The sequence below is a fragment of the Pezoporus occidentalis genome, unplaced genomic scaffold (assembly GCF_034315485.1).
Source record: "Pezoporus occidentalis ecotype Australia unplaced genomic scaffold, CSIRO_AGI_Poc_V1 ctg25, whole genome shotgun sequence".
Classification (NCBI taxonomy): domain Eukaryota; kingdom Metazoa; phylum Chordata; class Aves; order Psittaciformes; family Psittacidae; genus Pezoporus; species Pezoporus occidentalis.
Genome location: NW_026914394.1, coordinates 435,910 through 450,320, shown reverse-complemented (window position 1 = coordinate 450,320; position 14,411 = coordinate 435,910). Strand labels below are relative to the sequence as shown.

The following is a 14,411-nucleotide window of genomic DNA, read 5'->3' as shown; positions in this document are numbered from 1 at the left end:
CCATGACCTTAAAATAATTTGGTTTTTTTTAAAGTGGTTAGAAACTGGAAATAAAATATGAGCAACTGACTGAAGCTTTCTTTTTCTTTCACATTTTCCTCCTGCTATTGCATGATTCCAGTAGGAAACCACTGTACAGTATGTTGTAGAGTCCACTTGTATTGACTTCCCTCTACTGAAAGCTTCTCAGATACTTGGAATTATGTGAAAGTTAGTAGCATACCTGAGCATTTAATTAATGGTGGTTCTCTGTCTCCTCCTTTTCCCCCCATCTATCCCATATCTATATAGTGAGAAGTTACCAGTGGTGGGTTCACCCTTCTGGATGGCACCAGAAGTTCTCAGAGATGAGCCTTACAATGAAAAGGTAAGTACATGATATAAATGGACTTCAGTTGTCAGATGTTTGTCTTCAGTAGCTGTATACAAGATTTGAAGTTTCCATACAACTAAAATTACTGTTATTTTAATCTGTGACATTTCTGTATTGAGGCCATTCAGACTAAGAGAGAGTGTAGTTGAATAGCTATTTTAAATTCATGGTGTGGATTGTTATATGGAAATAGAGTTACCTTTAGTATAATTCACTGTTATGCTACTTCTATTCTGAAATACCCCATATGTAGAAATATATGGTAATGGCTTGTCGACCTAACACAACAAGTCTTATGAGAGATATAGTGAAGTTGCTTCGCTGACCATAACATTAGTGAAATCTGGGTAGAAGTAAAAGGTCTGTGTAGAAACTTTTGTAATTATATTAATTAAAAAATAAGTAAAAATAAATCAACATTTCTCAAGGTAAGATACCTTTAAAATGTTCTCCAAAGGGATTTCTAAATTTTCCTATTTGTGGCATTGGGAAATGTTTTTTTTCAGAGGAGGATCAGATCATACTGGAATTTAGAAATAGCATTTTCAATCAAGCTCTTCTTTACACAGGATTTTCTCACAGCTTTTCTGTGTGAAAGCCCACATCCTGTACCTTTTTATAACTAGTACTCAATCTGTTTAATTGGTGGTACTTTTAACTTGCAGGAAGGCAGTAGCTAAATCAGTAATGAATGTAATAATTAGCATTTCAAAGCTTTTTTAACAGTTCCAGTTGACCTAAATTAATAATGTAGCACCCAAATCCATGGTGCCACATTCTTCACTAACCCGAGGGTGTGGAGGACTAAAGAGGAAGCGGGTCTCGCACCTCATCAGCATAAAAGATGACATAAGCCTGCCTGATGCATAAGGGATGAGGGATGTTGGCTTCTCCTCTGTAGACTTGTATTCCATGTTTTCCTAAATTTTATTACATGGTAAATCAGGTGGGTGGAAATCTGAGGAATTGTGCAGCTCCAAGGGTAGTCAGATAAGGGATTACTAAGCGTCATGGAAATTTCAGTGGAAATTGATGCTGGTGTGCAGTGTTACTGGATATCTCAAGCTTTGGGAAAGACACTGTTTTGTCAGAGGTACTGAACTGTGAGAAAAGGTTTTCTTAAAACCAGCGTTAATATTCTGGATAAGCTGTGATCCTGTGTATTCCAAACCCATCTTTCTAACCACAGTGATAAAGGGGCATGTCATGGTTTTGCTATGTTTTTAATTACTCCCATCTGTAAGACATCAAATGCGACTGCACTGTTCTTTATGCAAAGGATTATTTATGGTTTGGTGGGTTTTTTGTTTTTCCTTTTTTTTTTTATTTATTTTCTTGGAAGAGTTATAAAGTTACTGCTATTTGTGCAACAAGAATGCTTTACTGTGAGCATGGGCTTCTTTGCATGGAAAATGTTCACTATAATGCAGTTACTTAGTGTTGTAAGGCTGTGGTGTTGGTTTACTTGTTTCATGATAACCATTTGGAATAAAGAGAAACTCAGTGGCAGATAAGAACGCTGAGTATTCAGAGCTGAACCATGTGCCTATATTTTTTCCTCTCTCAGGCGGATGTGTTCTCCTATGGTATAATTCTGTGTGAGATTATAGCAAGAATACAGGCAGATCCAGACTATCTCCCTCGCACAGAGGTAAGTGGTTACGTTTATAACATCAGTGGGAGGTGGTAAGTATGCCATGATAATGGCTGGCCTTTAGAACTGCTGGAACTGCTGCCAAAGATACGATGAATAGGTGTTACATTAAAAATAGCCTGTAAAAGGCTTTTGTCCTTCTGTGCTTTTATTGTAAGAAGCTTCACTGAAGACACTCTCACAGAGACTTTGTCCAGCTGCAGTCCTCATGGGAAATCCTTTCTGTCCCTAACTGGCAGAACACTGAGAGCATTGCAGCACAAACTCTTCCTTTTGTAGAGTGATAGCTCATGTAGACTTCTTGCCAGTTTTGGAGCAGAGCACTTCTGGCACACTGCGTGCACTAAGCAGCCCCTCCTTGTGAAAGGGGCAGGAGTTATGCTAGCAGCAGCTAAAATAAGCTCACCCTTACTTTTGCACAGACTGTGCTAAGCACCATGGGTCTGAGCTAGAATTGACAAATCAAATGAGATGTTTCTTATTTAACTTGCCTTTTAGTTGAGTCCCATCTGCAGGGCAGCTTTTGGCCCTGTATTGGGGGTCTTCCAAATTGTCTGTCCCCCTCTGGTTCTGAAAATGCAAAATTGCTTAGGTCTTCAGCTGCAGTAAATAACAGATCCTTTTGTTTCCCTGCCTTTCAGATTTTATAGTGCATTTAAGGAACTGGATAATTTGTATTACCAGTCTAACATCCACTGAAAAATTGAAAAATTAACTATCTTAATTGGTAAATTTTAATCATAGCAAAACCTCTGGTTTTATAGCAGGCTTTTAATTTACATGGTGAAAGTCACCAGGGTGAAACATCATAATGTAAAATGTTGCCTGTATGGATCTGGAAGCAGTATTTCAACTGCAATGGATTTGAGTTGAGTCCAGGAAGAAGAATGGGCTTTGAAGTCATTCTCTAACAGATACCTTGTATAATGTAATCCCCCTTGGGAATGCTGCAATTTGGATTGTGCATGAAGTTTTCTCAAAATACTCTGTATATGGCTGCTGAGAGATGGTGTTCGTGGTTATTCCTGGTAACACTCTATATACGACCCACTGAAAAGAAGATGCTTTAGGCCAGATAGCAGACCTTATTTATCTCTCTGTGCTATGTTCTGGTTTATACAGAATTTTGGATTAGATTATGATGCCTTCCAGCACATGGTGGGAGACTGTCCTCCTGACTTCCTCCAGCTGGCCTTCAACTGCTGTAATGTGAGTATCTTCCTTGAAGGGGAGAGGCCAAAACTGCAGTTCTCTAAATCCCTCTGTTTTTTGAAGATAGAGCTTAAAGCATTTACAAAAGAGACTTGACGAGCCTACCTATAAAAACAACATACATACTGATAACCCAGAAAGTCCCCTTCAGTTTCTATAACCCTTTCCTTGCAAAAAGGTCTGTCTTGTGGTTTTGCAGTTCTGTGTTCTGTCATGCCAAACAAACAGGTCTGCACACTGAGCAGCTTCTTGCAGGCTGCTCAGGCTGCTCATAACCAGTTATATGCTATTGACACTGGCTAGCCCTCGGGCTCACAAAAATCCAGCTGTTATTGTGAACAGACCTATTGAGCCATGAAGAAAGAATTCTGAGTTGTTCTCACAAACAGAGGAGACAAATCACACACATACAAACACAGAAGTTTGAGTTGGAAGGGACCTTAAAGATCATCTCACTCCAATCCCCCTGCCCCAGACAGGGTCACCTTCCACTAGGGCAGGTTGCTCCAAGCCCTGTCTAACCTGGTCTTGAACACTGCCAGGGATGGGGCAGCCACAGCCTCTCTGGGCAGTGGGTGCCAGTGCCTCACAGGGATGAAAGTCTTCCCACTAAACTACTTTTGAAGTCTATATGATGCCTTTTTGGAAAGTGGGATAAACCTCCAAATCCCTAGCCTGTGTTCCAAAAAAAGCAAACTTGGACCCAAATGACTGAATATCAGTAAGGCTATAGGCAATGTGCTGTATGGAGTAAATATTCTGCCCATTATTCAAGTAAAATTATGATGTGCACACCTTCATGGCTCCTCCTGTGAAAATTCCAAGGAGGTAGATCTCTTGTGCATTATCCATAACAGAGGTTGTTAGTGCCTTTGTATAGTGTACCAGTTTCTATGAAGTAAGGGAACCTGAGCTTCCACCAGATTCAGCTGAGGTTGGGAATGTCCAGTTTGCACAACTCAAGCTGAGGCAACTTCTAAAAATGTTACTGAACAAAACTATGACCAGGGCTCCGCAGTGAGGCCACACTGGGGTCAATACCTGCACTGTGTGCAAGTGTTTGTAAGAAAAGTCTCATCTCTCCATGCTCTTGATGCTTATTTTTGTCCTGAGCTCGCTCTTTACTTTGTATTAGCACAAATGCACATGCTCAAAGGGAATGGTATAAAGGTAAGGGTGTGAGCAGGCGGGGGTGACTGCCACTCTTGACACAAGATAGCATAATTTAATTCTTAGAATATTTGTGGAACTTATTCTGGACAAACTACTTCACTCCTCTGATTTCACCTTCCTCACTCCTCTGATTTCACCTTGGTGCAGTGGAGCTTGCTTCACCAGGACAGTGGTACCTGGGACTCATGTTTATGAAGTGTTTTGACTACGTAAGCACTAAAGGGTTTGGCTAGAAGTAGGATTTGACTTTGGAAATCTCAACTCCCACCTGCAGACTCCAGAAATCATACTGCATCCACACACGTGGTGCATGATTCAAAGCAGTTTTTCAGCACAGGTGAAATTCAGAGTAAAACTACTTATGGAGAAAGGCAAGTCACTGATCCTATATTCTCATATAATAATTTGGTGTGTTCAGAGAAAACATTTTTTCTCTGGCTGATTACTGTCAGCTGCTGCTCCTGTATAATAAACATCCTTTCCCTGAACTGCAAGTGGAAATGAGTCTTGTGATCAAGCCGTTTATATGCTGATTTCAGTGTGGGGCATGCTATAACTTACTCACCACTTACCTAGTAGGAGGAAAAAGGCAGTGAACTGATAAGGCTTTCTTATACCTACCTAAGTGTGCTTCAGTAATAGGCGATCTGTGTGATAATTTGCTTTTAGATGTGGATGTTTATATAGCTTTTTATTATTTAGGTCAACAAAGTGTAAACTGTATAGCTCAGCTGATTAGCTGAACTAATGTGCAGAGCCCTGGGCGTTAAGGGCAGCCTAAGAAAACCAATAAAAACTGACATGTACAAGTACTGGATTAAAATTTCTTCAATTTACTGTTATAAAGTATTTAGGTACATGCAGGGAAATCTAAAACTTAAGGCTGCTGATCAACTGTAAGCTTACTTGTGTGAACACTCATAAACTTAATAATGTAATATCCTGCAAAAAGCTTACCAGCGTAAGCTGAGCTGTGGGCAGCTGCTGCCTTGAGGGAAAACCTTCTATTCCATTTGAGCAGAATCTGGACTGCTCAGGGAGGGAAGAGGCAAATGTTGCTCTAAGTTCCTTCTCCATTGCTTCTCTTGTCCTGGATCTTACCTAGACAAATTAAAATGGCCAGAGAACTCTTCTTACTTCCATAGCTTGCAACAACTCCCTAAGCTTCCCAAATTGGTAAGTTTGCCAGAGTACAGAGTGTGCTTTCATGTTGCCCCTGCCCTACTCTTTCAGTGAAATAAGGAAAGCAGAAAAAGATGTTTTTTTTAATGCCAGGAAATTCCAGCTGCTGCATTGAACAACTTTTTGCTGGTCTTGAGCTTTTCAAGTATGGTTTGTTTGTTTTTTACTACTGTGTATATGAATTCTTAGCCCTTTACCCTGTGTTGCTAGAAGGTGTTCTGGCATTGCTGATCATACCACTTGTCTTCAGAAAGATCCATCTTGTAGGACCTGCAAAGCAGTATCAGGGAGGTCTTTAGGGTTTGCTGTGTACAAAGCACCACTGTTCCCTTTGTACCCGAGGTGAGATCTGTCTGGGCTTGTTTGCTCTGAAAAAGCTTTTGGAGGGCTGGAAACAGGAATCAGCTAAACCAGAATCTTTTTTAATAGTGTAATGACGTTAGCTTTCAGCTGCTGAATTACAAATTGCTACCTGCAGTAGTTAAACCTGTAACATATATACAGCGTCAGTGTTCAAAATGAAGGAATACCTTCTAAGTTACTACTTTTTATTGAGCTGCTCGCCTTCTAGTATAATTTTAGGGTTGGACTTAGTTTAGAGATCCATTCCTACTAGGGTGAATAAATAAATGCATACTGATAAATACAAATGGAATGCATACTGATGCCGGGGGGGGGGGGGGTGGGGGGGTGGGTGTTATTTTACTTTGGCAAAGATGGATTTTTTGCTATTGTATTACTTTCTCAAATGATATAAGCAATCTTGCTCCCCACAAGACAGACCAGTACACCCAGTAAGGTTCATTAACAGATAGAAAGATGCAACATTTTAAACTTCAAGATCGGCAATGCTATTTAGGTAGGTTTTAATTAAAGCCACAAGGAGATGATGGAAGAATCGCAAACTTTAATCCTTTTGAAATAATGTTGATATATAATCTCTGACTGAGAATTTGGGAGGCCAGAAAGAAATCCTTGAACTATGAAAGCTTTTTCAAGCAAACAAACAAACCAACCAACCCCCTTGCAAGCCCTGAATCTAACAGCTTTCCACCTTTTCAATTTAAAATGCATCTTCTTCATGGAGTAGTGTTTACAGCTTGATCACAAAATGAGAAAGTTTAAACTAGGGAAGAATACTACTTTTCCCCTGCTTTGTTTATTTCTTTTGCAGTGACAATACACTTCTTAAAACAGTCTTTAATTTCCTTAGTTCCTTCAGATTATCCTTCTGTCTGTCCACTGTGTAAGTAAGAATAGCCTGGACAAACCCACACGAACTCTTCTTGATTTGTGTGCGTTCACAGATGGATCCAAAGTTGCGTCCTTCATTCTCTGATATTGTCAAAACACTGGAGGGTATTTTAAACCGCCTGAGAAATGAGGACACGGAGAGAAAGTTTTTGAACCTTGACAACAGTGAAAGAAAACCCAAAGGTAAGTGTCTGTATTGTACAAACATTGCTGCAGGCTGTGAACACTGGGTTCATATTTGAAAACTGGGATTTCAGCTGTATATAGCATTATTTACAGCTTGTGAATGATTTTACTCAAAGCCTGAAAATTATTCTGGAACAGTGCTATGTTCTTTGCACTGCAGAGTGTCCTTTAGGTAAAACAAACAGCTGTTTCTTAAAGTGCCTCAAAAGATTCTGCTCACAAGCTCTAGAGGGGAAGTTCAGAATTCATTTGGGAATGGTTTTGTCAGTTGGTAATAGTACATGAAAATTCATCAACTTCTGCTTTGCCCCGCCATACTTAGTGCATATACATAATTTCTTTGGTGTATGTTGCATGTAATTCTTAGATGCTTCTTAACTTCCTTCAGGAGGAAGAGCAGAGAAGAGGCAAAGGTATTATAAAGTACCTAGACTGGGGAAAAGATGAATCCCAGATCTGCTTGGGAATGCTGGCCGTGAAGGGTTCTCTCTGAAGCTGCCTAGTGCCACCTGGTGCTGGGAGCAAACTGCAAGCAGTTCTTGGAGGCAGGGACATGTTCTGAGTTTGGCATCTTTTATGTTAGTAGACTTCTGGCACTGGAAATTTAGAGTTACGATAAAAATGGTTTCTCATATTGTGTATGTATAAACATGCAATATATCTATACATATCTGTCTATCTGTAATATAGTTATAGCTTGAAATAAGGTCTGTATTTCAAACTACGTGGAGTGCATACGTGTACTAATTATTCTACACCTGGAAAGCATCTTAAAGAGGTGTGGGTTCAAAAGGAAATATTTTTTGTTGTTGGGTTTTTTGGCTTGTTTTTTCTTTTTTTTTTATTTTCCTGGCATTCTCCCTTTGGAATGCATGTCAAACGTACATCATCTTGGAGAAGTGTGACATGCTGTGCTTTGACTTACATAGTCTTTCCTAGGTGGAGTGACTACAGTCTAAACTGTGGCAGTATTTAAAGGGAAAAGTGAAAATCTGTATGTGCTTATTCTGGAAATGGTAATCAAAAGGATATATCACTTGTTGTTGCTCTACGCACAGCTCTTTAAGAGACACTTGGAGAGCCAGTGGCAGATGCATGTTTCAAGCACCCAAGGAGTTAGCATCTTGTCATAAACAATTACAGTTTTTTAGTCCTGTTCTAGTGACAACATCATTTATTTTAGTCTCAGACTTTTCCCATCAGGGTGAAAAAGTCCCAATACCTTTGGCAACCATGTTTTGTATTTGTTCTCTTTCATGGTCAGTATCATTGACAGATCTTGGGCAACCTCTGCTGGAAGCCAGGATGGTAAATCTGGAAACATGCCAATTTTAATTCTCCATGACCACCCTGTGCCGTCTCTGCTGTATCAGTGTACTGGCAGTGAGGGGGTTTGAAGGGGCCCTGAAGGACAGGGTTTGGATAGAAGAGGGAAAGTCTTCCTTATTCCTACCAAACTTGTGTGCAGTTTCCTTTTCTCTGTATTTTCTGAAGACAATTATGTCTTGCCAAGTTAGCATTCCCCATAATGTGGTTAGCAGATTTGATCATAAAATGAAAAGAAGCAGTCCAGTTTTCAGCCAAGGTAAGCAAGATGTCATTAAATGAATTTACATTTCCTCCAGTCTTAAAGATGACTTTTAATTAGCTTGATGCATGAGTAAGGAGGAGAGAATATTTAAATGCAGTTTTGCCTGCCTTGCATTTAAAAGCTACGGACAGGGCAAATCACCATGTTTGAAACAGTAATACATTGAGGAGAAGAGAATGTGCTTGTGTTCGTAAGGAATGAGCAGACATGTGCTTACAGAAGATGCTTTGGAATATCAGAAATACAGTTTCTTCTTTACAGCTGTCATGAAGGCTCTGTGAGGGAGCAGACATGCAGGTATATAGCTCCTTATAAGCTAAGAGTATTTCTCTTCTTCTACTCAGGGTCAATTGAAAAAGGACCAGGAGTAAAACGTTTGAGTTCCCTGGATGATAAGATCCCACCGAAGTCACCCCGTCCACGTCGGAATATCTGGTTGTCACGCAGCCAGTCTGATATCTTCTCCCGCAAGCCTTCCAGGAAGATCAATGTGCAGGACCCCTACTATACGCCTAACAAAGGGTTAGGCCGGAAAGTGAATCCCTTCAGTGCCCGGGAGGACCTCAAAGGGGGGAAGATCAAGTTCTTTGACATGCCAAGCAAGTCGGTGATTTCCCTTGTGTTTGACTTACATTCTCCAGAGGCAGGTGGGAGCTTGAAAGCCAGCCATTCCCAGTTCCGGCAGGCCTATAGCACAGACTGGCAAGAAACCTCCCTTCTTCCTGGGAGGAGATGCAGATCACTTCCGCTCTCTCCTGAACTGCCACACAAGGAATATGGACTGTTTGGGGGACTGTCTTCAACTGTCAGCAGGTGTGACCCAATCCAGCTGGGTGCAGAGGTTCGGCAAAAACTCCTCAGCAGCAGTAAATACGGCGTGTCAGAGATTCCCCCCTTTCAAGCCAAGCCTCACAGGTCAGGATTTCTTCCTGTACCAGGACAAGACGAGGATATGGACTGTTCAGATGGGCCAGTGGCCCAGGAGGAAAATGGGTTTTGCCCTGTTGAGAACACTTGTGGAGATCCAGCATGTAATCAGCCATTAGTGCTGGCCCAGCCTGAGCCGCTACCTTACAAGAAGCTCCCAGCTGAGAATTCAGTGAACTCTGAGGGACGTGGCTCCTCACAAGTGTTTGCAGGTTGTGTCCCTTCTGAAGAAATGGAGGTGGAAGATGACCTGCTGAAAAATGCTCTGCTAGAGACTACAAAGCCTCTCTTCAGTGTTAGTCCTTCTACTGAACTGAAGAGAGAGGCATGGCCCTTCAGGGAGCAGGATGGGGACAGTCCTGCCCCATTGTCTCAGACATCCTCCAGCACCTCAGCAAGTGGCAGCACACAGTCAGCTTGTGATATATGAAGAGAGGGCTCAAACTGAACGTGTCCTTGAGGGAACCGTTGTTCCCAGTCACTTAAATTTTTGCTTTTCTGTAGTGCTGGGCTTCACATTTCAAAGAGACTCAGCAGATGGTAGAAACTGGCTGTCAAACAGATAGCTGCAGATAGTGTCTGGAGAGACTGATTATTTTAACTTTATTTCAAATCGTGCTTATTCTCTTCCTTGATTTGCATTAGGAGGGGGAACTACTCCAGCCAGAATGGCCATGTGGGACCCACAGTCCTTCCAAGAGGTAGCAGCCAGAGCAGGCACCATGTAAACAGTTTTACCTGGATTCCAGTATGGAACATTTCAAGGCCTTAAGCTCCATTCTGGGTAGGAGGTTTTTCCCGCTTCCTCCAACTGACCACCTACTCTTAGAGCAGATATCTGCCACTGCATACTTTGCATTAACATTCTGCAGCAGTGCATGTGAGTCGGAGCCTCTGTTTTAGAAACAGGCACAGAGATCCTTCAGACCTATGTTGAGCAGACAGGGATGCTCTCTGGTCCCAGAGATGCTGTGAATGCTGTTGCAGTGTTAAACAAGCTCTTCTTTCAAAAGCAGCAAACCCAGAACCCCTCATGCTGGTTGCAATCTGCAGGCTGAGTCACATAAGTACTTTGTGATTGATAAGAAGAATCTGTTCCCTGGCATTTCATTTTCCCTTGGGATTTGGTAGTGATGTGTATATGTCAGTGCAGGGAGGCAGGATGTGGTAAGCACTGCTATCCTCCTTGTACAGCTCTGCACGTGCCTCAACCCAGATGTGGAGGAGGATTTGCCCAGGGCACAAGAGGAGAGCCATGTTCCAGACATTGTCATTTCTGGCCTTCTGGAGAAACTGTCCGTGAAAGTAGCAGTTGCAAAGAGCTTTTGGGTGCAGGCTCTTGCCTCTGAAGAGCTGAATGGACATCATGATCTGTTTCTGCAGAATATTTAGTTAAATACAGTATCTACATCACAGTTGACTTCTACCACTAAGCTGGAAGGGTTGCATTCACCTCCCTCTCTGGTATGATATCCCATCTCACTGATAATATCACTGCAGTAATGAAGGCTCCTATTTAAAACCAGACTTCTTGAAAGAAGGACAGGAATCCCCTGCTCAGGGGAAGCCAGCAGTGTTGCAGCTGCACAAGTGCTCTTGGAGAGGATAGACAGTAAGCTCACAGAAGAGTTTTGAATTGTCAAACTGAAGAAATTAGCTTGTCCTAAATGAACCTTTTTTTAATCCTGCAGAAAGAAGCTCTTGTCTTCATTGGCTTCTCCTAACACTGAATAGGATGATCTTTTTCTTTTTTAATTTTTTTCTTCTTTTTCTTCTCTCCACCAGCAGGTACATATGAAAGAAGCAGCAGCACAAGCTTTAATGATGCTTGCTGGAACCAGCATCAGTGATACCAGCTCTGAGATGCGATGTATGAGAAAGCTTGGTCTGTGATACTGTTTGTGCAGCATCCTGCCCTTTTATACTATCATTGTCCTAACAAGATGGGATTTGTAAATTATTATTTTTTTAACCTCTATTATTATCATTCCTAACTGAGGTATGCATTGCACACCCGCTGAGCAGATGGTCATGCAGTGGAGCCCAGAATTTCACCCAGGTAGCCTGTTACACTCTCTTCCTGCTCACTTGTAAGGATGGAAAATGTCAGCTAGTCTCTGATGGAAGCAAGACTCTACCTACTCTTCCTATCTTGAAGATGGAGAAAGCCTTAGTTCTTTATTGGCTGAGTTGCTTATCTTTCAGAGGTGCAGGTAACTATTCGGAGTTATGACTTCCTCTTGTGAAGTATGTGTTAACCTGAGCAGCAGTTATCCCTTGGCAGCGGCTGCGAAGAATTAAATGAGAACCAGTGTTGCAGAGTTACTCAGCACAGTCCATGCCAGATTAGACAGCTGTGAGCAGTGTGAAAGAGAAAATGCCTGTGCTTTCCAGCATCACCCCTTTTGGCCCACACCTCCCTGCCTCTTGAAGGTGCTGATCTGTAGAGTAGTCTGTCTTGTGTATCCTGTCTGCAGGGCTGGTGTCTGCAGAGTGCAGAACAGCTTGTATGGCTGGCACTGTGTGCCTGTAACTTCATTTGAGGACAGGGTCAGCAGAACTCAAATTGCCAGCTAGCAGCCTGCATGGTGCCTGCTTTTTAATTTTTCTTTTTCCCCTCTATCTTTTATACAGTTATAATCTTTCATACAGTTGTAATCTTTCAGGAGGGAAACCATCAGCACCAGCTTCTGTTGTCACAAATGCATTTTAGGTGTGTGACTTCAGACAAACAAGCAATAATAAGGAATAGTTTACTTCTGGGTCACCAGGCTGCGAGGTAGCTGTCCAGCACGTTCCAACTGCCTGCGGCCTCATTGGAGAGCACACACACGCTCTGGCTGCTCTGTGGCTTGCATTAGCCCTGGTTGTCAATACTGACACCTCATCATGAAGCATGTTGCCCTCTCTGACACTGACTGTATAGCCTATGCAGTCAGCCTTGGGGTACCTCTGTGGCACCCATCACAGTGACCTCATCTCTTTTCTTACACCAGAGTCTCTTAAAATGTTTCTGGGCCCTGAACAGGTCTCTTACAAAGCAGCATGGCTAACACTTTGTTTTCTTAAGTGTCCACTCTAAGCACAGCCAGCTGACATGTACAGGGCACATCTATCAACTTCTCTAGCTCTTAGTACTGAGGTGGCTGTCAGAAACACCAAGGGATAGCAGCTCAGGCCTTTCCTGGATTCTTGGTCTGCATGGGAAAAGAGGCTTGTGTGTGAAACTAGAGTAAAAGGCTATTTAGAACTAGCTAAGTGCTTGCTAAACCCCAGTGTTTCCAAGGGCCCAGATGCAGTTGGCACTCACTACGTCTCACCCTTGGGTGGTGTAAAGCTGAATCTAGGTTCCACCTAGTAACTACTCGTAGGTTTTCTGCCTGAGGGTGCTTTTCTACAGGGGGCCATTTTCTGACAGCTACTGCTGAACATGAATATAAACGTGGTCAGCAAACTGCGTGTTTTATGGTGATGTAACAGAGTTTTATTGTGATTGGATTTTATCATGATTTCTGACTTTCTTATGGGAGCAGTTCTTGCCCTTTTAAAATACTTTCTACACATTGGTAGGTTCCCTGAAGAGATCAAAGATGTTTTTAATTCACTTTAAATCCTTCTATGTTGAATTCATTTAAATGTCTGTTATAAGCTATTTTTGTGGTGGTTGCAGGTTGATCGATTGCAACTAAGAAAATGCATGTGAATTGCTACCCCTCTAAAGCAGAGCAGACAAGGGGCTGTAGTGGACTTGTCGGAGAGGTATTATATGTAACAGAACATTGGTATTTTTTGCCAGTACAACTAAAGAGACTTGAATAATTCCTGTTTGCACTTAATGCTATTGTTTATATTGCATGTCACTACATTTCTATGCAAAACAAATAACCTTTTTTTTTTGTTTTTGGGAGGAGGGGCAGCCAGATATTTGATTAAGTATAAAGACCTTTGCGAGATGATCTATTTTCGTATTTATGAAGGAGTTTTACGTCTTAATATTTTGCAGTCTGTAAATAGCTCAACTTGTAATTAAAGGCTTAGGAAGAAGTTTGTAGCCTGTGTATAATAGTAAGTTAACACTGCCAGAAAAAGAATCTTTGCAACACGACTTTTCTAATATTGCAGATATTTATGACTATGTAAAGAAAGCACGTCTTGTTTTTATGTTGATTGACCTTTTGACTTTTTGGAACTCTAGAAATGGTGTATGGTTCATTGGAACTGCAATAAGAAGTAACCAAAGATGAATCCAGTTAAGTATTTTCGTAATTTTTTTCTTGGTCAGGTTTTGTAAACTTTCCCAACTTGCTTTCAAAATAAAAATGAAATCAAGGCCTGAGTCTTGTGATTGAGATGCCAAGCCTAGGTTGAAAGAGCTGGTTTGAATACTTAAGCTATGAAGGACGTTAATACCTCGCTTGAGATTGTATTCGCTATTGCTCAGTGCTGAATTATAAACAAGGAAAACTCATCCTTAGTGTTGTTTCTCTCCTGCATCTTACTATAGTGTTACACTATTAAATCCATGAGACCCGAGGATTTTTTTTTCCTCTCTTCTGTGTTATAGCACTCTTCAGAGTGGGCCATAGCTTGTGACCTACAAGACAAGATGGATTTTGATAGCACTCAACCCGCAGGGAGCTTGCCATTGCCGCTGCTTTGTTCTAACCCTAAATAGCTTCAGCAGCACAGGCGGCTGTGCCTTTTGTCCCACTGCATCTCCCCTTACTGAGAAGCTTGAAGACTGACTGTGGCTTGGTTCTGCATGCAGTTACCCTGCACTAAAATGAGCCGGCCCATAGAAGCAAAGCTCTCATCTACATATGCTGTAACCAAGACTAAGGTGAAGTACAGCTACGAAG

The 14,411-nt window shown here is 41.7% G+C and overlaps 3 protein-coding genes across 7 annotated transcripts in view; 2 read left to right on the top strand and 1 right to left on the bottom strand.

The window, feature by feature from the left end:
- The window catches only part of TESK2 (testis associated actin remodelling kinase 2), a 116,914-nt gene extending 103,032 nt beyond the window's left edge, over positions 1–13,882 (top strand). For all 5 annotated transcript variants that reach the window (XM_062622937.1, XM_062622938.1, XM_062622936.1 and 2 more), the window contains 5 exons: positions 292–367; positions 1,941–2,024; positions 3,150–3,236; positions 6,902–7,031; positions 8,970–13,882. In XM_062622937.1, coding sequence (XP_062478921.1) covers positions 292–367; positions 1,941–2,024; positions 3,150–3,236; positions 6,902–7,031; positions 8,970–9,982 — 1,390 coding nt within the window. In that variant the 3' untranslated portion in view covers positions 9,983–13,882. The remainder of the gene's footprint in view (positions 1–291; positions 368–1,940; positions 2,025–3,149; positions 3,237–6,901; positions 7,032–8,969) is intronic.
- Positions 1–14,411, bottom strand: part of AKR1A1 (aldo-keto reductase family 1 member A1) — a 201,056-nt gene that overhangs the window by 156,570 nt on the left and 30,075 nt on the right. The gene's annotated exons all lie outside the window — the stretch shown is intronic.
- Positions 1–14,411, top strand: part of LOC134165818 (selenoprotein Pb-like) — a 92,515-nt gene that overhangs the window by 59,009 nt on the left and 19,095 nt on the right. The gene's annotated exons all lie outside the window — the stretch shown is intronic.